Source organism: Boleophthalmus pectinirostris, unplaced genomic scaffold (genome assembly GCF_026225935.1).
Source record: "Boleophthalmus pectinirostris isolate CB_2022bp ecotype Guang Dong unplaced genomic scaffold, ASM2622593v1 HiC_scaffold_13, whole genome shotgun sequence".
Classification (NCBI taxonomy): domain Eukaryota; kingdom Metazoa; phylum Chordata; class Actinopteri; order Gobiiformes; family Gobiidae; genus Boleophthalmus; species Boleophthalmus pectinirostris.
The window spans coordinates 26,331,904-26,359,165 of NW_026571036.1; the positions used below are offsets into that span (position 1 = coordinate 26,331,904).

At 38.4% G+C, this 27,262-nt stretch overlaps 1 protein-coding gene across 1 annotated transcript in view; it reads left to right on the top strand.

The window, feature by feature from the left end:
* Positions 1 to 15,842: 15,842 nt before the first annotated feature.
* The window catches only part of opn8a (opsin 8, group member a), an 84,577-nt gene continuing 73,157 nt past the window's right edge, over positions 15,843 to 27,262 (top strand). Inside the window, exon 1 of the mRNA XM_055149287.1 lies at positions 15,843 to 15,915. Within this exon, the coding sequence (XP_055005262.1) occupies positions 15,843 to 15,915 (73 nt within the window). The remainder of the gene's footprint in view (positions 15,916 to 27,262) is intronic.

Genomic DNA, 27,262 nt, shown 5'->3' on the forward strand with positions numbered 1-27,262 from the left:
ACACACAGCACACACATTGACCATTGAACTTACCAAACTGTAGCATATTGAATGTTTTAATTTTTCTGTAGATAAAAGTAATATTTCTCCTATCAGTGGAATATCATGGACTGTTTCCCTGCTGGTGTTGGCCCAGACTCAGATCTCTCTATACTGTAGCTGTCGTGCAGTTTCTTATCATGTCCCCATTAAGTCTGGCTACTGCTGATTTGAATTCCACCCCAAGAATCAGTCCGACATGACGGACAGTTACATTTACAGCTTCCCTTCAGAAACACTGATTTATGGAGAAGCCGGTGAAACCTGGTTCTTCAGATCATTGCGTCTTTTATCATGAAACTGACCTGGGAGACCTTAAGCTTCAAAACATCCATCAAAACAACATTTATTATCTTTGAACATGTTTGCAGATGTCATAAAAACACTTGTACTTTCACAGTTAGATAACTGTTCTGAGATGTGGTCATGTGCTGCTGTGGCACATACAGGAGCTGTGAATGGTCCAACACAAAGCAGCTCGATGTGCTCTTTCATGTACATACAGAACAAATGTAAACTGGATGCATTATGTGTTGTCCTCGTTAAAGGTAAAAGAGAGTCAAAGCTTGAAAAGAAACACTGTAGTAACTACATGACCAAATGTGCTTTATGAAGAGCTCTGCTTTAGTTCAGATGGGCCTCATATGAAACCAGACGTGCCACAGAGGGAAAATTCACATGACCTAAAGTAAAAACAAACCATGGATGAAGCTCTACAAAATACACATCAACATCTGCTTGGATTTAATCTCAGCTCTGCTCTGTTATCAGTTGATATCAGTTATCAGTAGATGGGCCCGGTCAAGCAGAAGTAAACACAAGGCCAAAAATTCAAGTTAATGCATCTGATATAAAATGTATTCAACAGATACATATGTACTCTAGTTTATGAAACTGTTGACCTTTTTTCTGTACCATTTTTTGGTTCTAAAGTTCCATACATTTTAAACAGACCATGTATGAAACATGGAACAAAAATTATTTCCCAAATTTCAAAGACCTGCAAATCATGTAAATAAATGGATGTATTTCATCATATCTTGTGTTATTTGATCTTTGAACTGTTGATGAAGGTACATGATTTTTTTTTTTTTTTATGTATTTAAAATGATAAAAATTTGATTGGAAGGACTGATATTTTATATTTTATAGAAATAGTTTCCTTTCATTTTGAAGTAATATTAAAGTATTCAGAAGAAAAAAGTTGACAAATTATGTAATGTAAATAATGTAAAATCATGCACCTTCTACTTGCTTGCACATTTTTCCCTCCGTTATTTTTCCCTCCGTTACCATGACCTTTCTTAATAAAAAAAAATCTCATTACTCAAAAAGTAAGAGGTTTTTCAACTTAATCTTGTACCATATGGTAGAAAACTATATGAAGCAAATATTCAAACCAGTTTGTTAAGGATATGTAAGTGAGAACCGCTAGTTATCACTGTTTGTATTTATTGCCCAAAAAGTGCTGCATATTTCATTCCTTTTTCCCCCATTTTTTATCAACAACTTGAAAGAATATCGCAGGTTTAACTTGACCCTGTTGGAGTGTAACTCTTTCCTACATTCTGATACTTTACTTATTTCAATAGTCCCTCTAGTTTCTGAATAAGAGACATTTGAATGTCAAAAATCTGCCCGTTTCCCTCCGTTACCACTTGACCGGACCCAGATGCTTAAAGCCAAAATATCAGTATCAGAACAATAACAAACTGGATCAGTACAATCCTAGGTCAGTTGTTTGCAGATAGCTAATGCTCAGGGATGGAACAATATTCAAATCTCTCGATATGATATTTTCATTATATGCATCTCACGATACAATATTTACTGTGATATTTTGTAGAGACTAACCAAAATCAAAATATGCTATTTTCCTTTCAAAATACCTTGAAAATCTTTTGGTACTCTTATAATACAAATAATTAAGACGTGTATGGAGTAAGAAAGCTTTCAGAAATATTTGTGTGTATAGAATAGAAATCTGTGCGTATTTGTAAAATCCGTGCATATTTGTCTATAGTTGAGCATAAAATAAATATTTGTAAACTCTCAAATGAGTCCAGTCGTACATAAAATAAATTGTGTGTATTTTATCCATCAGAATACGAATTGAAATGTTACAACATCAAGAATTACAATCACGAAATTAAAATGGACGATTACGTTTTCACCAATATGAATACAAATTCACAGATGGGACTTTACTGTCAAAAATACATCATCACTTCACAGACATTATTTATCAAGCAGAAGAAACATCGATCAAGATCAAGACTGTGCATGTTTAAGTTATAGCAGAGGGTAAAAACAAATGGCATAACAAGGACCTACAACAGCGACCAACAAGTGAGTTCATTCAAATTTATTGTAAAAATGTCTTGTCTTCCCACATTGAATTCGGGAACCAAACACTGCTGTGTGATATTGTCTAGAAATACCTCCTCTCCCCTATATCTTAGTAGATAACATAGTGGAGCCAGTTGACGAACATCAGACGTAACGTTATCCCAGGGCTAATTAGCAAATATCAGGATTCTCTGCATGTTTAGGTTAAAACATTCACGCCTACAGCCACAGCGAGCATCAGTCAGTCTTAACCTTCATCTCAGCTGCATTTCTCACATGAAATGTGACCAGAAGTTCCTCGGGACGCTGAAACGTCCCAGTTTACACCAAACTACGGAAGCCGAGAGGGGTCACAACAAACGCAAACGCCGCAACAAATACAAATGCGACAACACAACAAAAAGTCACAACGGAAATGACCGCGGGACTGTATTTTAATGCAAACGCTGCAACAAATACAAACGCCACAACACAAATGCAAATGCTGCAACACATTAAAAAGCCACAATACATCAAAAAGCCACAACGGAAAGTGGCAAGTGAAGAAGAAGAACTACAATGTGAAACGAATAATGATAAAACAATAAATTACTTTTACTTACATTTACAACTCAATTCCTTTACTTTTTACGTTGTAGTTCTTCTTCTTCACTTGCCGCTTGATCGGTCCATCGGAAAATAGAGTCCCGCGGTCACTTCTGTTGTGGCTTTTTAATGTGTTGTGGCATTTTAATGTGTTGTGGCATTTGCGTTTGTGTTGTGGCATTTGTATTTGTTGCGACATTTGCATTAAAACAGAGTCCCGCGGTCATTTCCGTTGTGGCTTTTTTAGGTGTGTTGTGGCCTTTTTGTTGTGTTGTCGCATTTGTATTTGTTGCAGCATTTGCTTTTATTGTGACCCCTCTCGGCTTCTGTACCAAACACTATCAAACTGTCCTGGTTATAGACAATGGGTTATATATGAGTTATTATGAATTATAATGAACTAGCAAATCCATCCACGCCACGACACGGTGACGTTATACTTACCAGTAAATACTGTGTACATACCAAGGTGTTGCCTGTAAACACGACCATTAGTTGATGCTGGAAGCTGTAAACTGTAATGTGTAACATTTCATTGGCTTGACATTTCAAATACAGCTGAGATGAAAGTTAAGATTGACTGATGCTCGCTCTGGCTGTAGCCGTGAATGTTTTAATCTAAACATGCAGAGAACTACTATTCTATTATTTTTGTTACATCCCTACTAACGCTAACAACAAATAGCATGCTAACAGCGCACCAGCTTTACTTCCTGGTTTGCGAATGATAAAAACTCAATCATTGTTCTCCTGTCTACAATATAACTGTACAGAGGCCAGAAAAATGTCACTTTATTGAATCCAAAAATAAAATATAAAACACACATATTGACCATTGAACTTACCAAACTGTGGCATACTGAGTGTCCTAATTTTTCTGAAGATAAAAGTAATATTTCTCCTATCAGTGGAATATCATGGACTGTTTCCCTGCTGGTGTTGGCCCAGACTCAGATCTCTCTATACTGTAGCTGTCGTGCAGTTTCTTATCATGTCCCCATTAAGTCTGGCTCCTTCTGATTTGAATTCCACCCCAAGAATCAGTCCGACATGACGGACAGTTACATTTACAGCTTCCCTTCAAAAACACTGATTTATGGAGAAGCCGGTGAAACCTAGTTCTTATAGCGGCAGTAGCAGTCAGGTCATTGCGGCTTTTAAATGACCTGGGAGACCTTAAGCTTAAAAACATCCATCAAAACAACAACAGAACTGGACCAATCGCACATTTACGTCACACGATTGAAATTCACTATAGTTTAAAATGTCCTACATTATATAAAACTGACCATTCTGACCTGGACCTGTGTTTTGTTTCATTCACATGTTTGAGTAACACTGTATTATTAGTCTGTGTACATCTCAAAATGCTCTGTTTCACCTCGTGATGTCATTAAGTGGTACTTTTCAAGTTTCTTAAGGTGACCAAGTGTATATAATAATAACTGAAAAATAAGTGTACATGTTTTCATAGTACTACCACATGTCCATATATGTACTGTTCTTTCTCAAAATATTCTATTTTGTGGTAACACTTTATAATAACTACACCTTATTTAGCCTTAATAAAGCATGAATAAAGGCTTAATTAATAATGAACAAAGATTTAATTAATGATTCATGCTTAGTAACTACTTAATTACTACCTTAATTAGCACTTGCACTTAATTTGCCTGTGCTGTAAATAGCTACTCATAATTATTTCATACTTAATTACTCATGAACTAACCATTTGAGCATTTATTAATCATTAGTAAACTATGAGAGAATGATTTACTAATAATACAATGCAATGATCATTCAGGCAGCTGTTATCTGTTAGTTAAGTCTTTTTGAGAGCTTTTCTAAAGTGAAGACTAATTATGCTTTATTAAGAATTTACTAAGCGTGAATCATTATTCATTAAGTCTTTGTTCATTATTAATTAAGTCTTTGTTCATGCTTTATTAAGGCTAAGTAAGGTGTAGTTATTATAACGTGTTACCTATTTTGCCTATAATTTCTTGCCCTCCTTTTCTTTCTTTTGATCATACATCATTTTTAAGTCTTTCATTGTCTATTATTATTATTATTTCATTCTCATATTCATTTAGCAATTTCATATCATTAATTTAAATTCCTGAGTTTAAATTTGGCCCCGTCCACACCAGTACATATTCGAGTTGTTTTTGTTGTGGATGCAGTGTTCGTTCACACTAATCCAACTGAAAACGGCTCCAGAGACCCAACGATCTGGTGCCTCCAGCTCCCACAAATTCATCTGAGTACAGATCTGATCCGGCACTGTGTGAAAAACGTTGATACTCTGATGTAGGAGCTCTAGCTGTGTTCTTATCGGACCATGTCACTGCGACTTGCGCCTTCCTGATTTGCTGGGTTCGTGACATCAGGTCATGTGACTCTATCTAAAACTACTTACTACTTTCATGCTTGCCATCGTCCTCAGCTCGAAATCGGCTCCTGCAGCTTCAGACATGGTGCTTCACTTCCTTGTTTTTACCACCCCACATGACTAGCGTTTCAGGCAGGTTTCACGTTACTGTGTGGAAAGGGATCGGACACAGAAACAATGTGTCTGGCTGCAAATTGTTTCTAACACGGTGACACAGTGATACAGTGATTTGTTTCAGTGTATTGTGTATTGCGTATGCCTATATATCCCCTCAGTTTGAGGGGATATATAGGCAAAATAAAATATAAAGTACAATAACAGCTACTTTTACTTTTGTAGAGATTTTGTCGGCAGCTCCAGGGCTGAAAATATCCAAATGATTTTTGTGAAGGTGTGTGGAGTTAAAAAATACAGTGGAGCACTTCCTGTATTACCACATGACATCACAAGGTGGAACAGAGTGCAATATTGTTGTACTGACTTTACACTTTGAGTTCCTTGTCTGTGAAAGGTTTTTGTTTGCTGGATAGATGTTGTTTAGTACACCTTGAAGAGTACATATACAGTAATTCAATGAAGTACTGTGATGCCAAGGATACAGTGTACAAGTACACATATGAAGTGTGACAGACGTTTTATCCTTGATCTCTTTTTTCTCTATGTTAAACATCTTATATTATGAAATATTTACTCTTGTGAGCTTTAAGCCTCAAGAACAGACCTGGAGTTGTGTTTTGTTTCATTCACACGTGTTCGAGTAATCCTGGAATATTTGGCAGGTTTACATTCATACAATACTCCCTACAACTGTACAACTCACCCTTATGTAACAGATAATACTCCCTACAACTGTACAACTCACCCTTATGTAACAGATAATACTCCCTACAACTGTACAACTCACCCTTATGTAACAGATAATACTCCCTACAACTGTACAACTCACCCTTATGTAACAGATAATACTCCTACTACAACTACAACAGTAATACAACAACTGTACACCCCCTCATGTAACAGATAATACTCCCTACAACTGTACAACTCACCCTTATGTAACAGATAATACTCCCTACAACTGTACAACAACTCACCTTTATGTAACAGATAATACTCCCTACAACTGTACAACTACTCACCCTCATGTAACAGATAATACTCCCTACAACTGTACAACTACTCACCCTTATGTAACAGATAATACTCCCTACAACTGTACAACTACCTTTATGTACAGATAATACTCCTACAACTGTACAACTCACCTTATGTAACAGATAATACTCCCTACAACTGTACAACTACTCACCCTTATGTAACAGATAATACTCCCTACAACTGTACAACTACTCACCCTTATGTAACAGATAATACTCCCTACAACTGTACAACTCACCCTTATGGAACAGATAATACTCCCTACAACTGTACAACAACTCACCTTTATGTAACAGATAATACTCCCTACAACTGTACAACTACTCACCCTTATGGAACAGATAATCCTATGTCTTGTCAGTCATTATTTCATCTGTGTACTGTTTCTCCTTGTCATGTACCTTGTGTTATGTGTGTGTTAAGTGTGTGTTATGTGTGTGTTAAGTGTGTGTTATGTGTGTGTTATGTGTGTGTTATGTGTGTGTTGTGTGTGTGTTATGTGTGTGTTATGTGTGTGTTGTGTGTGTTAAGTGTGTGTGTGTATGTGTGTGATGGTTGTACAATGTCTGGGTCTAGTTGGATGGTTACAGGATGGTTACTTTTGCTAATCTACTAAAGACTACTAAAGGCTCAAATTGGGACATTTGAACATTTGCAGAGTATGCAGGAAGAAATAAACTGACATCTGAAACATTCTGTTGGAAAGTAATTTACATATTCTAGGTACCACAGAGACTCATTTGGAGTCCACATTTGAAGATTCTTCATTAAATATACAAGGATGTAGCACGTAGAGTGAAGACAGAAATGCAAGGGGCACTGGGGTTGCAGTTTATGTACAAGAGCTTATACCAGTTCAGATGAGAATGGATTTGATATTACTGTATCTAATATTAAAGGATTGTAGTTTCAAGTATAAGTTTCAAATACAAATTTAAAACCAGTGCTGGTTTGCTGTTGTTACCGTCCACCCAATGCAAATTCTCACTACTTACATACATTATGTGCTCTGACAGACAATGTATGTGACAGTCAAAATCAAATCTTTCTCATGGGAGATTTCAATATGAACTGGAACTCCAACAGTGTCTTTAAGACAGGGGTCCCCAACCCCCAGGCTGTGGACCAGTACTGGGCCGTGGGTTGTTTGGTACTGGACCACGAATGCGCCAGTCCCCAGCCCCCTCCCATGTGGCATGTGGACCACGTCTCCTCCCGTACACTGTGTGAACCGTGTCTTCTTGTATACGCTGTGTAGAGCGTGCCTCCTCCTGTACGCCGCATGGGGCTTGCCTCTAAACCAGAACTAAAACCAGGTCGAAACCAGGTCTAAACCAGGTCTAAAACCAGGACTAAACCAAGTCTAAACCAGGTCTAAAACCAGGACTAAACCAGGACTAAACCATGCCACGCAAACCGCACTGGTACTTGTGTACGCCACATGGACTGTGCCTCCTCCCATACGCCGCTGGTCCGTAAAAATACTGTCCCTAATAGTAAAGCCTTATGGTGAAATACAATACAAATACAACTGTATTTACAATATTTGTCATACGATATTTCTATATTTTATTTTTATTTGTACATATCTATATAACTATACCTTATTTAACCCCAGTCTCTTATCATTTTTAACATGTATATTTTTGCTGTTATAATATATGGTGATGTCCAATTTATGTCTAAATCAAATCCATTACAAAGGTGCATGAGCTGTATGGAGTAATTGTTATTGTATTAAATTAGTGGCCACTCTGTCCATACTATAAGTGGCTCTAGTGCCTCTTACATCGCAGGAGCACATCCACATCTAATCAGTTCATTTAAGGATCTTTGAGGTTATAATAGAGAATAATCACATGCAAATGATACGGTTTTATAATGTCCTGTTTTGTAATGTAGAGTCTCATGCATACATACATTTGCATCGCCTTCTAATGGAAACACAATGGTTGGGTTTCAGGTGAGGACACGACACTCTACAGGCTAAATTTAAAAGGTGCATTGTGTAATTTTTCTGGTGGAAGGTCCGTCAAATACTTTTTTTTTCATGGAGATGTTATTACTATGACATTAAACTTTTCTAACATCACGGAGACCAAACCAGACCAAGTTACAGGTCAGATCTGTGGAGAGGTCAGAATGTCTGTTTTTTGGATATTTTTGAGCTAGAAAACCACCTGTAATAAATGCAGACTAGAGCTGTTTAATGTCCAGTGTTGGGAAGGTGACTTTTAAAATGTATTCCCCTACAGATTACAGATGACATACCTCAAAATGTAGTTTGTAGCGGAATCCATTAAATTACTAAAGGTTAGTAACTTAATCTGAATACTTTAGATTAAGTCTTTTATTTATTTCTATAGCGCTTTTTCACAGACATTTTTTTGTCCCCAAAGATGCTTTACAGAGCATTATTCAGCATTATTCATTCACTCTATACCTGGTGATGGTAAACCACTATTGTAGCCACAGCTGCCCTGGGGCAGACTGACAGAAGCGCGGCTGCCATGCCAATCGGCGCCATCGGTCCCTCCGACCACCACCATCACTCACACACACACACCACTTTCATACTAGGCAATGTGGGGGAAGTGTCTTGCCTAAGGACACACAATGATTGAATTGATTGATATTTAACTGACCTTGACTATCAACTGTTCATAGAGACCTATGTAGAATACTTTGGGTTGATTACTTGATATTGTCATGATTTTTAAAACTACATCAATGTACTGCAGATATCATGAGCCAGTGCAGGTTGTTTTCAGAAGTGCCAGTAGCTCCGATGATTTTATATGTGTTATTTTTGCATATCTCACATCTGGAGAAGAGAATTTCCAAGACATAAATGCGTTTCTACCCGTGCACTGTTGGCTGCCTACCTCGTCCATTGTGTGACCGACGCCGCCATCGTTCACAAGACGTTTACACAGTTTATTGTGCGCGTTCTGTTTGGGTTTCTGGCAATGAGTGGAATTACTGAAACAAAAAAGAAAAAATGGAATATAGGCCAAAATGTGAAAACAGGTTATCTATTTATTTCAACAAATAAGTGTAATCTAATTACCACTCACTGAAACAGTACCTGTAACCAAATACAGTTACTCATAATTTGTACTCTGATTACATAATGCTGGTACATGTAATCCGTTACTCTCCAACACTGTTAATGTCATACTGTGGAACATTCCAAGGAGAACAATGTAACAGGACAGCAAACGTGACGGACGCCCAGCCAAAAAGTTATCTTATAATGTTGTTATCTCCTCAAAAACTGGAGTTGTGTTTTGTTTCATTCACATGTTTGAATAATCCTTTATTATTAGTTTGTTCCACCTTGTGATGTCATGTAGTGGTCATTTTTGGCTTCCTCTTACCTTTAGTTCAGTAGAGCATTTGGAGGTTGGAGTGTGGAGTATTCCAGCTCCTACAGATGAATACTCTCGTTGTGTCGTGCGTTGAATGGGTGAGTGGTTCCTTGATGTAAAGCGCTTTGAGTGCATTGAAGTAGAGGTCTGCGCGGGCTCAGAATGTTCAGTCCCGCTCCCTCCAGCACCTACAAAGAATTGTAACTGTCATTCCTGCGATATCTGCAATACTTTGTCCAACTCCCAACCAAAAAATTCTGCAAGATGGGGACGTTCGCTTTCTTAAGATCAGCTTAAGCTAGTCAGAAGGCCCTTTAATCAGAAGGCCCACTAGTCAGAAAATCATTACCTCTTCTATTGGTTTGAAATGGCTGCTGTGACCTTGGAAAATGGATCAAGGTCAAATGGCTGGTATGGGACAAAGGTCATGGTAGGGATAATAATTTGGCATAGTGAAAAGGATCTTGTTGTAAAAATCCTTCATATTATAAACAAATCTAGTTCCCATTGAAATGCATTGGAAAAGTGAACTTTGCCCTATAAGATCCACAAAGTAGGTCACTGTGACATTCAAGAATTGGAAAGAGCTATTACCCTAAGGTATCTAAAGACATTCATATGGACTCTGTACGTCAAACAGTCTAGCCCAGTCCAGCCATGGTTTACGGACAGACAGACGGACGGACGGACGCCGGACAATGGGTGATCGCATAACCTCAGCTTGAGTTTACAGTTCACAAGCTGAGCTAAAAATGCCTTACAGTTGGCCCTTTTCAATACGACCAGGCGGGATACCCAGAACAGGAGCATTTTTATGACATGCCTAAATAGTACATATACTTTGAGCTGAGCTAAAAATAGCAAGGCCTCTTATTTTCAATTTGTTCACACAATTGGAAGTTCATATAGAAATTAATGTCTTTATGAACTTTGAGGTGAAAATTTGGAAAATACCCTACAAGATCTGTGGTCTACTGAAAACACTACCTGAACATGGATTTTCTGACTAGAGGGTCTTCTGATGATAAGGCTGACCCCGATTGTGGCTGGTGCCCGAACTTGCACTTCTGGAGTTTTTGCAAACCGTCTACTGTATTTTAATTACTGACCTAGTCACTGGAGAGAAATTAAACTGAGTGGAGGCACTAGGTGGTGCCAGTCTGTCTACAAGATTAGACCAAATCCACAGATTTAGGCTGCTTATAATGTTTTAATTAATGCCAAATAAAATATCCAGCACAAATGATGTATGATAGACAAACATTAATCATTTGTATATTTTACTTTACACTCATATTTAGTTTGTGGGACTGCAGTTTATCATCCCACCCGCCCGCTCCAGCATCATGCAGTCCTGCTACCGCCCACTCCCGCAATGAGCTTTCAAAATGTGAATTTTCAGTCCTGTTCCTGCAGTGTGCAGTCCCGCTCCCGCAAAGAATTGTAATTTTCAGTCCCGCTTCCTTCCGCATTTGCAATATTTTGTCCCTCTTCCACCTGCAAGTCCCGCAGGATGGGAACCTTTGCTTTCTTAAGCTCTATCAGACACGGAGAAGCGAAAGGATTTGGGCTGCGTATGGGAGGAGGCGCGGTGGGCGGTCCAGCGGCATGGTTAAGTCCTGGCTAAATCCTGTTTTAGTCCTGTTTTAATCCTGGTTTTAGACCTGGTTTAGTCCTGGTTATGTTTGAAACCCACGTGACATATGGAAGGAGGGACTGTCTGCTCGGCGTACGGGAGGGGGGACGGTCTGCTGCTTAAAATGTTTTTATTAATGCCAAATAAAATACCCAGCACAAATTATGCATGCTATGTTTACATTCATTATTTGTATATTTTACTTTACACTCATATTTAGTTTGTGGGACTGCAGTTTATCATCGCAGTGAGCATTCAAAATGTGTCCAGCCCCGCACAGTTTTTTTTTTTTTTGATGAGGAAACAGTATTATAACACAACTTGAAACTCACATTAGCCACTTTTGAAAAATATAGGACCTTTAATGACAAAGTACACTTAGTATCCCCTTCTAACATCCGAAAACCACCAATCCAATTTCTCAACGTAAGTCAGAGCACTGGGGCGTATTGTAGCTTCCGTTTTATTCCTTGTTGGTGTATTTGATGTTTTTACTGCCAGTTTTCACACGTAAAGAGGTGCAAAGATCTCTGGGACAAAAGTGAAGAGGGTGTTAAACACAGACACATGCTCCAGGCTACATTAGACGCGGCCATGGGCTTACGAACAAAGAGAAAACATCAAGCATCATTGAATTAAACAGCCCTCTTCAATGATCGGCGTAAACAAGATCATGAAAATAGCTGTCCCTTACTACAGATGATCACACTGTTATCAAAGAATTCTCCACTTAAAGGCGCACCGTGGAACCTTTCTAGTGGGGAGTACGTGTTTGTGTCCAAGGAGATTGTGACGCTTTGCTTGAAACGTTCTACAGTTTGACTTTAACTGATCTATTTTGCATTTATTCAATTACAGTTATTTTATTGCTAAAAACTTTGAAAATGCACATTCTTACTAAAGCTGCAAGGTTCATTTCATCTCATCTTATTCTGCATAAAAACTGTTAATATTGTAGTTCAGATCTTCAAAAATCTATGGTTCTTGTATTATTTCATATTTCAGTGTTTTTGTTTTTTTTTTGTTTTCAGTTTTTCTGGACGTGTTTGAAATGTGAACTTTGAACAGAATCAGATTATTAAAGCATAAATTTCACATCTGATCGCAGTAAAATTGTAATTACATATCCCAAATTGTCAGTGTTGGGAAGGTTACTTTTAAAATGTATTCCCCTACAGATTACAGACCCCAAAATGTAGTTTGTAACGGAATCCATTAAGTTACTTAAAGTGAGTAACATAATCCTGGATTACTTGATAGTTTCCTAATTTTAGTCCTGGTTTTAGTCCTGTTTTTAGTCCTGAATTTAATCCTGGTTTAGTCCTGATTTAGTCCTGGTTTTAGTCCTGGTTTAAGTCCTGTTTTTAGTCCTGATTTTAATCCTGGTTTTAGTCCTGGTTTAGTCCTGGTTTAGTCCTGGGTTAGTTCTGGTTTTAGACTTATTTTTAGTCCTGATTTAGTCCTGTTTTTTTTGTTTTTTTTTGTCTTGGTTTAGTCCTGGTTTAGTCCTTGTTATTTTAGTCCTGGTTTAGTTCTGGTTTTAGACTTGTTTTTAGTCCTGATTTAGTCCTGTTTTTTTTTGTTTTTTTTTTTGTCTTGGTTTAGTACTGGTTTAGTCCTGGTTTTAGTCCTGGTTTAGCCCAAAATGTGAAAACAGGAAAATACCACTGTGTAATCCATTTATTTCAACAAAGTAACTGTAATCCAATTACCACTAATTGAAACAGTAACTGTAACTGAATACAGTTACTCATAATTTGTACTCTGATTATGTAACTCCGGCACATGTAATCTGTTACTCCCCACACTGCAAATTGTTCAGCTCCAATTTTTTATTGTGAGTTGGATCGCCTCTCCGCAGCTCTAACCTGTAAAATGTCCTGCTGTCTACATGGATGCAAATAGGTGATGGAGATTCATAAATTTAAACAGTTATAATCAACGATACCTGTGGATCACTGTGTTTTCATTTGCAAATTTTAAATCGCAATATTCATCTAAAACCACTTAAAGCTGCATTGTGTAACTTTTCCGGTGGAGGGTTTGTCAAATGCTTGTCTCCGTGGAGATGTTATTACTATGTCTGGAATGTTTCAAATGTATTAAACCTTTCTATCTCCACGGAGACCAAACTAGAGCAAGTTACAGGTCAGATCTGTGGAGAGGCGACTCCAGTCACAGTCAGAATGTCTGTTTTTTCTATGAAGTTTTGAGCTGTAAAACCACATGCAATTTAATACTTGCAAGGTAGAACTGTTTAATGTCACACTGTGGAACATTCCAGGCAGAGCAGTGATATACCCATAGAAACAAGCAGGTGACGGACCCCCAACCAAAAAGTTACATCATGCACTGTCCTCTGACTGCTGTGTTAGAAAACTGCAGTGCTCACTGGGAGCTGACGTCGCTGTAAACATAATCTCAACAAAAAGCCACACAGCTGTCAGCGCCTGTGATGGACGGCCACAGATCACACTAGATAGAAGTTTTTCATTTGTACCAGAATAACTACACAATGCTGCCGATGTATCACCAATTATGAAAATATACTGGAGAAGTAAAGAGAAGTGGGGATTGATCTTAAATACAGGAGAACAATGTTTACCGTATTTTTCGGACTATAAGTGGCACTTTTTTTTCATGGTTTGGGTGTTTCCTGCGATTTATACTCCGGTGTATATATATTATATATTCAAATGTTGACAGTGAAGTGGTGAGAGGCTTTAGTCTTGAGTGTGAGTATCTGCTGCTCCTGTTCCTCCTGTACCACTGTCACTTCACTCTACTGCACATGTCTCCTGCAGAAAGAGCCTCTGTCCTGTCTGTATCATGTCAGTCGATCACACCATTACTTCTGAACAATTTAAACAAACTTATAAAGATGACAGAGAACACTGAACACAAATGCCCCCAAAAAGAAAATCTGATTTTGTAGAATACAAGATGAAAGTTGTGAAATCTGCAGCTGAAAATGGAAATCGAGCAGCAGAAAGAAAGTTTCGAGTGAGAGAGAAACTTGTGACATTTGGAGGATGCACCATGAAACTTTTCTGAAGTCACTGGATGGATGGGCAAAGCCTGGAAACCATCCTGTCAGGATTCAGAAAGCCCCGAATAATTCTAACTGGAACTGAGGTTGAGTCTGACGACAGCGACACAGAAGAGGAAGCGACGCTCTGTTTACCTCCGGAGGTCGAGGCTGAGTTGTTCAGAAGTGACACCGAGGATGAAGAATTGAATGGATTTAGTGATTTGGAGTGAGATGGAGAGTTTGGTAAACTTGTTCTGTTGTTTATGTTATAGTTTATCTGAAGAACTGTTCATATGTGACGTTAACAGTCTGTTGTTCTCTCTTCTATTGTTATTACTACAACTTGACTTTACACAGGAAATGTCGGTTCCTGGTCTCTGATTTTATAAAATACATTTCCCCCAAACTGCGACTTATAATCCTCGACTTATATGTTTTTTTTCTTCTTCATTACTCATTTTTTGGCTGTTGCGACTTACGCCAGAGCTACTTATAGTCCAAAAAATCTAGTGCTCAAACATGCATAACAACACTAAATAGAAGAAAAAGCCTGGATAAAAACTCAAAAAAGTCGAGTTTGCAAAACAGGTCCGCTTTAATGTCACGCTGCCCTGCACACGCCAAACTAAACTTCGAGAAAGTCACACAGTGCACCTATGCTGATACGCTTTAATTGATTCACTTGTTTTATATTCATAGAAAGACATGCCCTGCTGTGCACGGTTAATCCCTGGAAGATAATAATCCCTTTCTCTTGTCAATTTAATCTAAACAATGTCACCTGTTGTGTTTCTACAAAGACTAAAACCAAATTACGAGGATTAAAAAACAGATAAAATAGCGTTTGATAGTTTTGATAGTTTCTTTAGACGATAATTACTGATCTGTCTCCATGTACATTCCCTGTCAAAGCTATGATTTGGCCACACCCTAGGGGGATTTTCTATACGAGGCTAAGAGTAATTACAATCTGGATGTAGCGGTGTTGTTATTTGTAGATTAGCGCGCAGCCGTAGAGGAAGTGGCGGGGAAGGGGGGGGATAGACGTAGGGGCCGTGTGCCGCGCTCTGGAGTAAATTGTCCATGCGGTGGGGGTTTCATGCTTTTATAACAGGTGTCAGCAGAGGCAGCGTCTCACTCCGTTTGGTTATGACAGCTCTCGGTATTGCCAGGAAACAGCATGTTGGGAAAACTGAAGCGTGTAGGTGCGTGTAGGACTGTTTTCCTCTTAACTCTCAAGTGCACGGAACGCTAGAAGATTTTCACAACAAAGACTTAAAGATGGAAGAGAAGTACACGTCCAAATTGTCACCTACGGTTGATTTCTGGGCAGGAGTGTACTTGGTGATTATTGGTAAGTTGATTTTTGCTTCTTGGAATTTGCAGTTTTCTGGAAGTAGAAAAGAAAAAGAGACATTGCAAACAATATTTTAGTAGAATTTATTTACATCCAAATTGTCACCGACTGTTGATTTTCTGGGCAGGAGTATTTTTGCTGATTGTTGTTAAGTTGTGGCTTGATTTTTGCTTCTTTGAAACAGCAGTTTTCTGAAAGTAGAAAAGAAAAAGAGACATTGCAAACAATATAGACAGAATATTGAATCAGTAGCACAAGATGGACTTAAACATGGAAGAGAAATTCACATCCAAATTGTCACCGACTGTTGAGTTTTTGGGCAGGAGTGTAGTTGGTGATTGTTGGTAAGTTGATTTTTGCTTCTTCGAAATTGCAGTTTTCTGGAAGTAGAAAACAAAAAGAGACATTGCAAACAATATTTTAGTAGAATTTAGTAAATGTAGAACTGGTAGAATAAGGAATGCCAGAAGATTTCCACAAGAAGGACTTAAACATGGAAGAGAAATACAGATCCAAATTGTCACCGACTGTTGATTTCTAGGTAAGAGTTTACTTGGTGATTGTCGGTAAGTTTGGCTTGATTATCGCTTCTTCGAAATTGCAGTTTTCTGAAAGTAGAAAGAAAAAAAAAAAAAGAGAGAGACAGCAATCAACATTAGCAGAATTCTTGAATTAGTAGGACAAAAAGTACTTAAATATGGAAGAGAATCTAAATCCACATCCAAATTGTCACATACTGTTGATTTTTGGGCAGGAGTGATTGTTCAAACTGCAGTTTTCTGAAAGTAGAAAAGAAAATGAGACATTGCAAACAATATTTTAGTAGAATTTAGTAATTGTAGAACTGGTAGAATAAGGAATAGGAGAAGATTTCCACAAGAAGAACTTAAACATGGAAGAGAAATACACATTCAAATTGTCACCGACTGTTGATTTCTGGGCAGGAGTATTTTTGCTGATTGTTGTTAAGTTGTGGCTTGATTTTTGCTTCTTTGAAACAGCAGTTTTCTGAAAGTAGAAAAGAAAAAGAGACATTGCAAACAGTATAGACAGAATATTGAATCAGTAGCACAAGATGGACTTAAACATGGAAGAGAAATTCACATCCAAATTGTCACCGACTGTTTAGTTTACTTGAGGATTGTCGGTATGTTTGGCTTGATTTTTGCTTCTTCGAAATTGCAGTTTTCTGAAAGTAGAAAGGAAAAAAAGAAAGCGAGACATAGAAATCAAAATTAGCAGCATTCTTGAATTAGTAGCACAAAAAGTGCTTAAATATGGAAGAGAAATCCACATCTATATAGTCACATGCTGTTGATTTCCGGGCAGGAGTGTAGTTGGTGATTGTCGGTAAGTTTGGCTTGATTTTTCCTTCTTCGAAATTACAGTTTTCTGGAAGTAAAAAGAAAAAAGAGAGAGAAAGAATTAAATCTCCTCCTGTTGATTTTTGAGCAGGACTGTATTTAGTGATTCTTGGTAAGTTGATTTTTGCTTCTTTGCATTGTAGTTTTCTGAAAGTAGAAAGAAAAAGGCACGATTGTTGAATTAGTAGTGCAAAGAAGATTCCTACAAGAAGAACTTACACATGGAAGAGAAACACAAATCCAAATTGTCACCTACTGTTGATTTCGGTGATTGTCGTTAAGTTTTGCTTCTTCGAAACAGCAGTTTTCTGAAAGTAAAAAGTAAAATTTGAAAGTAAAAAAAAAAAAAAAGAGACATTGCAAACACTATAAGCAGAATTATTGAATTAGTAGCACAAGATGGACTTAAACATGGAAGAGAAATTCACATCTAAATCGTCACTTAGTGTTGATTCTTGCGCAGGAGTTTACTTGGTGATTGTGAGTAAATTTGGCTTGATTTTTGCTTCTTCAAAACAGCAGTTTTCTGAAAGTAGAAAGAAAGCAGAATTGTTGGGTTAGTAAATTTGAACAAAGCCTAAATGCTCTTTTTGAAATGAAATGTTTTCAACTTTTTATATAAGCATTAACATTTGGCTTTAGTGTTTACTGCTTAGGTAGAATTGGGTACCGTAAATTCTGGACTATAAGCCGCTACTTTTTTCTCACACTTTGAACCCTGCGACAAATAAAACGATGCGGTGAATATATGGACGGAATTTTTGTTTGGCACAGTGTCCATTCTTATTTAAGGTCTGTGGTTTGGCAACACAGTGGATACATGCAGCCTGAGTGCAGAAAACATCGCTGTCTGTGTGGCTCACACATGGATCTAGGGTTCACATGAAGTTGCTGCACTTGCTCGTGATATTGTCAGTGCATTCAAAGAGTTTATCGCCGTGTGATAAAATAAGTTATGATGTTAAATGAACATTAGTGAGGGGGATACGTCTTACCCGTGTGCGTAACTGACGGGAAAAATCGTTTCAAACTTCAGTAGCCGAACATCCACTCATACCTGATTGATACACTTAGCCCCGCCCCCGAGAGAGTCTGAAATCTGCTGAAATCCTCCAAGACACTGACATGATCCAGACAGGAAGAGACTCTTTCTGCAGGAGACATGCGCAGTAGGAGAGACGGGGGTGAAGTGCCGAGGAAGATGCTCATTTGATTTTGTTTTGAACAGTTATTTTGTGCTTCATACACACACCCTCCTCATGGAAAACACACAAAGAAATGCAGATGATGCAGCTTTTAAGTTCAAGGCGACTGATGTGGCTGTAGAAAAAGTAAACAGAGCTGCTGCACGTGAACTCGACATCAGTGAGTCGATGGTGAGATTTTGGCGAGGGCAGCGTGACGAACTGACTCAATGCAAAAAGATAAAAGCGATAAAAGCGGACGGCCTGATCTTGAAAATGTTCTTGAAGACGTGGACACCTGTGGTTTATATTCAGGTGCGGACTCTTATATACAATTAAAAAATTTTGTTAAAATTTAGTTGATGCAGCTTATATTCAAGTACGCGCAATAGTCCGGATTTTACGGTGGTTTTATTTGGATTAGCATGACAATAACAACTTTAGAGGCAAGAATCAATTTGACATTTGTTTTTGTTCATGATAATACAATAAGAAAAAGGTTAATTGTGTAGACCTGTGTTTTGTTCAGCTTTTTTTTTAGACAGAAATAGACATTATACTATGGAGCAGCGTATGTCTTTTCTATCCTCTTTCATAATCATGTGACAGATACAATTTTTGACTCAAAAAATCAACAGTATTTAAGAGAAAATGTGACTCATATTAATGCTATTTTCTGATCAATGTTAATTTGTTTCAGTTGTGTTTTGTTTCATTCACACTAGGGATGGGCATTCGATGAAATTTTCTTAATCGATCGTCGGAAGAATTAACGATCAATTATCGATTAATCATTAACGTTTTTATATTAAAATGATCATCATTATTATTACTATCTGCACAACTAATCTGCATAAATAAATTCAACTTTACGACATTTAAACACATTATAATGTCAAACGGCTGATGTGGCTCTAGAGTGGTTACTTTTTATTTCAGTTTTGCGCAACTCTCACAGAAACAAAACTTAAAACCGCATTGCTAATTTGCATAAACTAAGCAAAGATAAAAATATAGCTCTTTTGCGCTGATGCGGTTCAACTTCTGTCGGATTAAAAGACATGACTCAGTGAAATACAGGTTAGTGTGACCATATTGTGTTTGTCAAAACCAGGACACCGTACGGGGGGAGGGAGGTGGGGACTCGTCATCGACATTGTGCGACTCTCACCTGGCAAAACCTTTTCCCACTGGACACAGAAACATATGTGCTGCTTTATACACTGTGCACATGGACTCACACTTGTCCCGAACACAACGGAAAGTGTGGAATTTCTTGTACAAATCATCGTTAAATACACATTTGTGCTTCGGTACGTTGCAGACTGACCGAATGTTTGCATTTGCTGGCTCCTTCTGAGTGCAGAGAGACACATGTACAGACCCCTGTTTGGTCACACTACGCACAGCAAACTGCATTCGGTTTGTTGATTAAAATGAACGTAATCGATGAAATTCTTAATGATCAATTATCGATTAATCGACTAATCATGCCCGTCCCTAATTCACATATTACATTACATTTAACTCACACACCCTGCAAATATAGGCTGAGTTTTTCTCTCAAACTGAAAACACTCTGTTCCAAACTGTGAAGTCATGTGATAAGACGAGGAGCGCTTCACACACTTCAAACTCCATACTACTTTCAGCCCCGGAATTGCCAATCTCAAATGTGGAACAGAACATTCTGAGCGTTGGAGATGCAGACAGACTGATAATAACTTGACTCTAACACTGTAACATGTGTGAATGAAACAAAACACAACTCCAGGTCTGTTTTTGAGGAGGTAACTGCATTATAACACAAGAGTCGATTTTGCGTTATATAGGACCTTGTAATGTTCAATACCAATTGTTTGTTGTGAGGGGGTTGTCTGCTCTCAGTTACTTTTACAGAAAACGAGAATTCATTACATCTACAAAGATTAGTTTAAGGTTTTATCAATATGTTTTTTTTCTCAGAAGCAAATATAATGCATGTTTGTGCTTGTGTACCATCACCATTATCTTCACAGTCAGCTTCATCCATTCCCCATCGGGACTCACCGTAAGAAAACAGAAGACATGTGTCATATTTATGGATTTACAAACCCACACAAGGCTAAACAACAATGTGCCCATAGAATTGTAGTGTACATTAGACAGATAAGACAGCAACTATAAAGGTAAACTTGGTAAATGGAAAAATACAGGAGATTGTGTATTGTGTTTCTCAAATGATCCTTCACGTGGTTCATGGACAGCTTTTCAGTTTGTGGGTTTGCATACTTTTGCATTAATTTATCCATTGTTTTGTCGTCATTTGGATATTTTCTTGTTTTGAACTACAGTGGTAATGATGTAGTCCACTTTTAGACCTGGTTTAGTCCTAGATAAGTCAAATTGTCTGCGTCATGATGCAGAGAGTCTGCATTTACGCAGAGAGTCTGCGTCTACGAGCACCCCGTCCATAGAGTCTCTGCATCGACCGACGTGCACCTCCGAAATTTTCTAACTACGTGTTGAAACGACGCAGACAGCAGGGGAAGTGACGCAGACAATAAGAGCTGTGATTGGTCCACCATTCTACAGACATTTCCTATACTCAGCTTTCCTTTCTTTCAGTATACGCTGAGAAATAATGTGTTTAATGCAGCTTTGAGCATATGTGTTTACGTTTTACAGAAATGAAACTTAAAACCACATGGCTAACTTGCATAAACTATGCGCTCAAAAAACAGATTGCTCCTTGTGAGCTGATGTGGTTCAGTTTCTGTCGGACTTAAAAAGGACACGACTCAGTGGAATATGAGTACTTTCTTTGACAGAGGGATATTGTACTAATGGTGAGTCTGTTCTGTGCTTTTATCACGTTAGAGATGGTTCATGTTAAACTTTTCAGACATTATACATCTGCAGGTCACACGCATAGACTGTATATATGAATGGACATATATCCTCGCCCCCTAGTGTTCTGGTGGTGAATTACTTTGCGGTGCATAGACCTCGACGCAGATCCATAAACCAAAAACGCAGAACTATACTTCACCCATTAGTCCTAGATGAGACCGGGAATAGTCCTGTTTTAGACCTGGTTTAGATCTGGTACTTGTTAGTGCTTGGTGTGAAAAGTTTAAGTGGTGTTGGGCTAAATAACAAAAATATTTAGTTGTATGTGCAGTGTGAAACTTTTCTGGAGGAGGTTCCACAGTGTGGCATTAAAATGACCTCTTTACTTCCAAGGAGGCAAGCAGGTGGCGTTACAGTTCAGATCTATGGAGAGGTGAACCCACTCTTAGTAAAATACATTTTTAAGGTGTTTTTCAGCGATACAAACATGTGTAACTGAATAAACATGAGATGCAGAAGTTTGATTCCATATTCTAGGCAAAGCAAACAACATGTCCATGGAGACAAACAGGTGTTTGCCTTCCCCACCAGAAAAGTTAAATAATGCATGACGGTGTTGTTAACTTTCCAAGCAGTAAACAGAGTGAAACAGGCGCGGCTGTGAGCTGGAGGCAGAGTGCAGTGATACGAACGGAGACAAAATAGTGCCAAGTGATTATGAGGTCTGACTTTTTCATGGACAACAGTTTGTGATGCAAATGAATCTGTGTATCATTCGTTTTTCAATATAAAACCAAAAATAAGAAAAAAAAAACAACACTTTTCTTCAATATTTGTCTCCAAAACCAAAATGAAAAAAAAACTGTTTTCAGTTTTTGATTTTGTGTTTAAATGAATAATGGAAAAAACAGATCACGGCCGTTTCACGTTTTCGTGACTTAAACTGCGATGGCGGACTGAACCAGGACTGAACCAGCTCTGGGACCAGACCAGGACTGAGACTAGGACTGAGACTGGGACCAGATGAGGACTGAACACGGTTTAGTCCTGTTTTAGTCCTGGTTCAGTCCGTGTGCAGCGCAAAAGTCCGGCATTGCAGTTTAAGTCATGGAAACGGGAAACGGTCATTATCCATTTTTTCCATTATTCATTTAAACACAAAACTGAAAAAATGTAATCGTTATCTGTTTTTTCATTTTGGTTTTGGAGACAAATAAAGAAGAAAACAGTTGTTTTTTAATTTTCTTATTTTTGGTTTTACACTGAAAAAACATGAACAAATGATACAAGGATTCAACTGTATCACTTTTTTGAACACATATTGTTTTGAGAAGAAAATCGCTTTCTTTTCGTGACCCCAGCCAACTTGCCAGAGGTTCATCAGCACCAAAACCGGACGAGCTCAGCGGATGATGTCGGGGGGTAAGTCAGTGTTGATGCATGACTCTGTTGACGGGGATGCCACCCAGATTCATGTCAAAAAACCCAAACAATTTCTTTAAAGGGCTCATAATGTTGTTTCCTCATCACAAAAAAGACCTGGAGTTGTGTTTTGTTTTATTCACATTTTTAATGGACAAACACAAAGTGAACAGCCTGGGTTCTTCTCTCAAATTGAAAACACTCTGTTCCACCTTGTGATGTCATGTGGTAATAAGGAAAAATTATCCATTGTATTTTTAAACTCCACACATGTTCACAAGAATCGTCAACAGAGATTGGCAATTCCACGACTGAAATCATAGTCGTGGAATTGCCAATCTCTACTGAACAAAAGGTAAAAGGAGCTGTTCAGTTGAAAACTACCACTTGATGACATCACAATTTGGAACAGAGCATTTTGAGCTTTGGAGATGTAGACAGACTCATAATAAAGGGTTACTCCAACATGTGTGAATGAAACAAAACACAACTCCAGTATGTTTTTGAGGAGGTAACAGCATTATAACATGGTTTAAATGTCACACAAATCAATTTCGTTTAATCTAGGACCTTTAAAGGGTCCATCTCATGCAAAATAACTCTTTTCACATTGTATCTTCTGCACATAAACAAGCACAATTTGGGTTTTGGAACATCCATTGCACAATAGTTCTGAAATCTTACTGATTTCTTGGAGGCACAGACCAGGAACTATGAAAGGCCGACTATTGACACATCAAGAATCTCGGACTTCCGATCATTGCGCAATGCATACTGGGAAGGATTTTCCGAAAAAGTGAGCATCAAACCACCATGTTTGTTTTCCCAGTGGGATGTGTCTGTTGTCAAAGTCGATCTTTTCAAGTTTTCATATCACTTTTGTTTCAGGTTCTGATATTGTCATATTTTAGTTTTGGGATTCGGACATCGTAATTGTGTGGTTGTTGGATCCTAACAGCAGAAAACGGCTCGAGAAATTGGTTTGCAAACTCCATAACTGCAAAAGGGAATTAGATGTGTGTGACTGCAAACCTCTGTTTAAACTGTTTCTCTTCCCAATGGAATTGAAAAATAGTGAAAGGTGAAGGCGATGGGCAGGATTGATCTACAGGAAGGACGAACCCTGATAGTGGTAGGAATAAACTTTTATTCATCACGGTGATACAGCGCATTCAGCCGCATGTGTTGGACCCAGAATCGGACTTTGAGGAGCACGAAGCTCAAGCACCGCGTCAACATCAGCTGAACATTACTGATTGGTAAAGTATTAATAAACAGTAGTAGATAAACTTATTATATCATGTTCACTGCAGTGTGGAAAAATGAGCTTATGCTGTCGCTTTAGTTTAAGTGTTCATGTGGGAATTGTCAGCTAATGCCTGGGGGCGATGGGAGGGGGGCGGGTGTGAAGAGCTTTCTACTACGTCAAACGCGTCATAGGTGTATCTGCCGCGTCCTCATTGTAGCAGCTTTAGTTCGTTGTCACGTGGGAGGGTGGCAGAAATACGCTGCAATTTGTTAAAAAAACACCGAACCAATCTAAAAACCACTTTGCCGACAAATAAAAGGCCCACACATCACTCTTAGAAGGTAGAAAGCTCTGAAAAGTTGATTTTGCATGAGATGGGCCCTTTAATACGGAAGCCGAGAGGGGTCACAACAAACGCAAACGCCGCAACAAATACAAATGCGACAACACAACAAAAAGCCACAACGGAAATGACCGCGGGACTGTATTTTAATGAAAAAGCAGCAACAAATACAAACGCCACAACACAAACGTAAATGCCGCAACACATCAAAAAGCCACAACGGAAGTGACCGCAGGACTCTATTTTCCGACAGACCGATCAAGCGGCAAGTGAAGAAGAAGAACTACAACGTGAAAAGTAAAGGAACGGAGAAGTTGGAAACGTAAGTAAAAGTAATTTATTGTTTTATCATTATTTGTTTCACGTTGTAGTTCTTCTTCTTCACTTCACATCAGTCCGTCGGAAAATAGAGTCCCGCGGTCATTTCCATTGTGGCTTTTTGATGTGTTGTGACTTTTTAACGTGTTGCGGCATTTGCGTTTGTGTTGTCGCATTTGTGTTTGCTGCGGCGTTTGCGTTTGTTGTGACCCCTCTCGACTTCTGTACTTTAAATATGATCACAGCTGATTAAAATCTGTCATTAAATGTGGCACAAAGAATATAAACTGTATTCAAAATCTATCTATTAAATTAAATGTCTCAACCTGAAACTAAAAAAGAACCAAAACAAGGACTTTTGTTCACTGAACTGAATCGTTTCGTTCTTCGATTCTGTGGCTCGTCTAAACTGCCACGAAGCTACAACTAAAGAAAATATCAGAAGATCACGACCTTAAAGCTTCGGCGTTCATATGGAGACAGCCCGTTTCATTACCTTAGCCCTACAGCCAACAGATAGCCTATATCTCCTTAATATGTTCCACAAATATTGAGTCATACCCGAATCAGGAGAGACGTGTTATGCATAATGTAACCTGCTTTACATGGCGCTGTATACTCTTGAATAATACGAAGGTGAGAGCGGGTCAGCTAATAAAAGAAACACATCAGACTGCACGAAATGCGTAAGGTACAATTTTTATAACCTATTTATTCATCCATACGATAAATGACGCAAGTCTCAGAGCTTAGTATGTTTTTTTACCCTTCTTTGAAGAGGTGAAGCACGCTGTAGTAGTAAGAATATTGACAGTGTATTGATACTTCACTGCAGACTCTCAGAACGCTAAATAGGTTTTTGGACAATTGGGGTTTGAACTTTAATCAGTTAAGTTTCATATGAGTAGTGTAAACTCAACCAGGACCATAAAACGTGGAACAGGAAAACTAAACTTCAGAATCAGAGATGTAACGTTTGTCGTTTTCAACAGTTCCTTAATGTGAATGGATGGAACCGGATCTTTTTTAATCAAATCGTACATTCCACGTCTGCATTTTGAAAAGGCCATTCATGTATTTGTGACTTCACGGCTCGATTGCTGTAACTCTGTGTGTGCTGCAGTGACGAGGTACAGCTCAGGCGCCTGCAGGCTCCAGAACGCAGCAGCTCCTTTAAACTGGAAAGAAGGCCAAAGCAAAGCAAGTTTATTTGTACAGCACAATTTGTACACAAAGTTATTCACTGTGCTTTACAGAATAAGAAATACATTAAAATCACAATAAAAACAACTCAAAACATAAATAATCATCATAAAATTAAAGATTAAAATAAAAAAAACAGGAGAGACATTAATTATGAAGAGTGCGGAATGAAAACCTTTCAGTCATGTGCACAGTGAAACAGAACCGTTTTGAGCCTGGATTTAAACAGTCAAAGTCGAGTCTGTCTCACATGTTCAGACTGTTCCAGATTTTAGCTGCGTGAACCTGAAACTCTGACTCCCCTTGTTTAGTCGTGACTCTGGGCACCAGCAGGAGGCCGGTCCCTGAGCTCCTCAGAGTGTGAGACGGTTCAGATGGCACTAACATGTCACAGATGGACTTTGGTGTTCAGCCATGGAGAGACTTGTACAAGCAGAGCTGCTTTAAAGGTCTCTGAGCCACAGGAAGTCAGTGCAGAGACCTGAGCACAGGACACATGTGCTCGTACTTCCTAGTTCGAGTCAGGACCCGAGCTGCAGTGTTCTGGATGTTCTGCAGCGTCTCACAGCTCGTTTGGTGATACCAGTGAACAGAACATTACAGTATCTAACCTACTGGAGACAAACACATGAATAAGTCTGTCCAAGTCTGATTGGAGACTTGAGAAGCAGAGGGAGCACATCACTCCTGTTCTTAAATCCCTGCACTGGCTCCCTGTACATTTTAGACTCCATTTTAAAATTGTAATGATTGTTTTGAAGAATCTTAATGGCACCTTCCTATTTTTGAACTCCTTCAGCCCCATGTTCCATCCAGAGGTCTGTGCTCTTCTGACCAGCACCTCCTGCTGTCTCCAGAACCAGACTGAGGACCAGAGGAGATGGAACCTTCTCTGTGGTCGCTCCATGACTGTGGAACATTTACCTTTGCACATCAGAACTGCACAGTCACTGGAGCACTTTAAATCCTTACTCAAAATGCACCTTTTCTCCTTGACATTTGTCCAGAGTTTGGAAGAGACACCCTGGCACCTTCTTGCTGTTATTATTATTTTATGATTATTATTCTGCTTGATTTTTTGTATGTTTTATTTCACTGAAAATGTTGTTCAGCACTTTGGTAAACTTTGGGTGTTTTAAATGTGCTACACAAATACATTTGATTTGATTTTTTTAAAAGAACTGAATCTTTTTTGTCATGCATTTTTAGATTGATTTATGCTGAACCAAGACCAAAATCAGAACCACTTTGTGCACAAAAAAACATATTTGGCATTGTAATAATAAGTTATGTTTTTTAGGATTATTCATACTGTACATTTTATTTAGACTTTGATCATTTCATATGGTTTACACTCCCACTGTTACTTTGAACCATTTTAAACACATTTGAGTCTTGGTCGTATGTTCCTGTGAGTCTGTAAAAGACT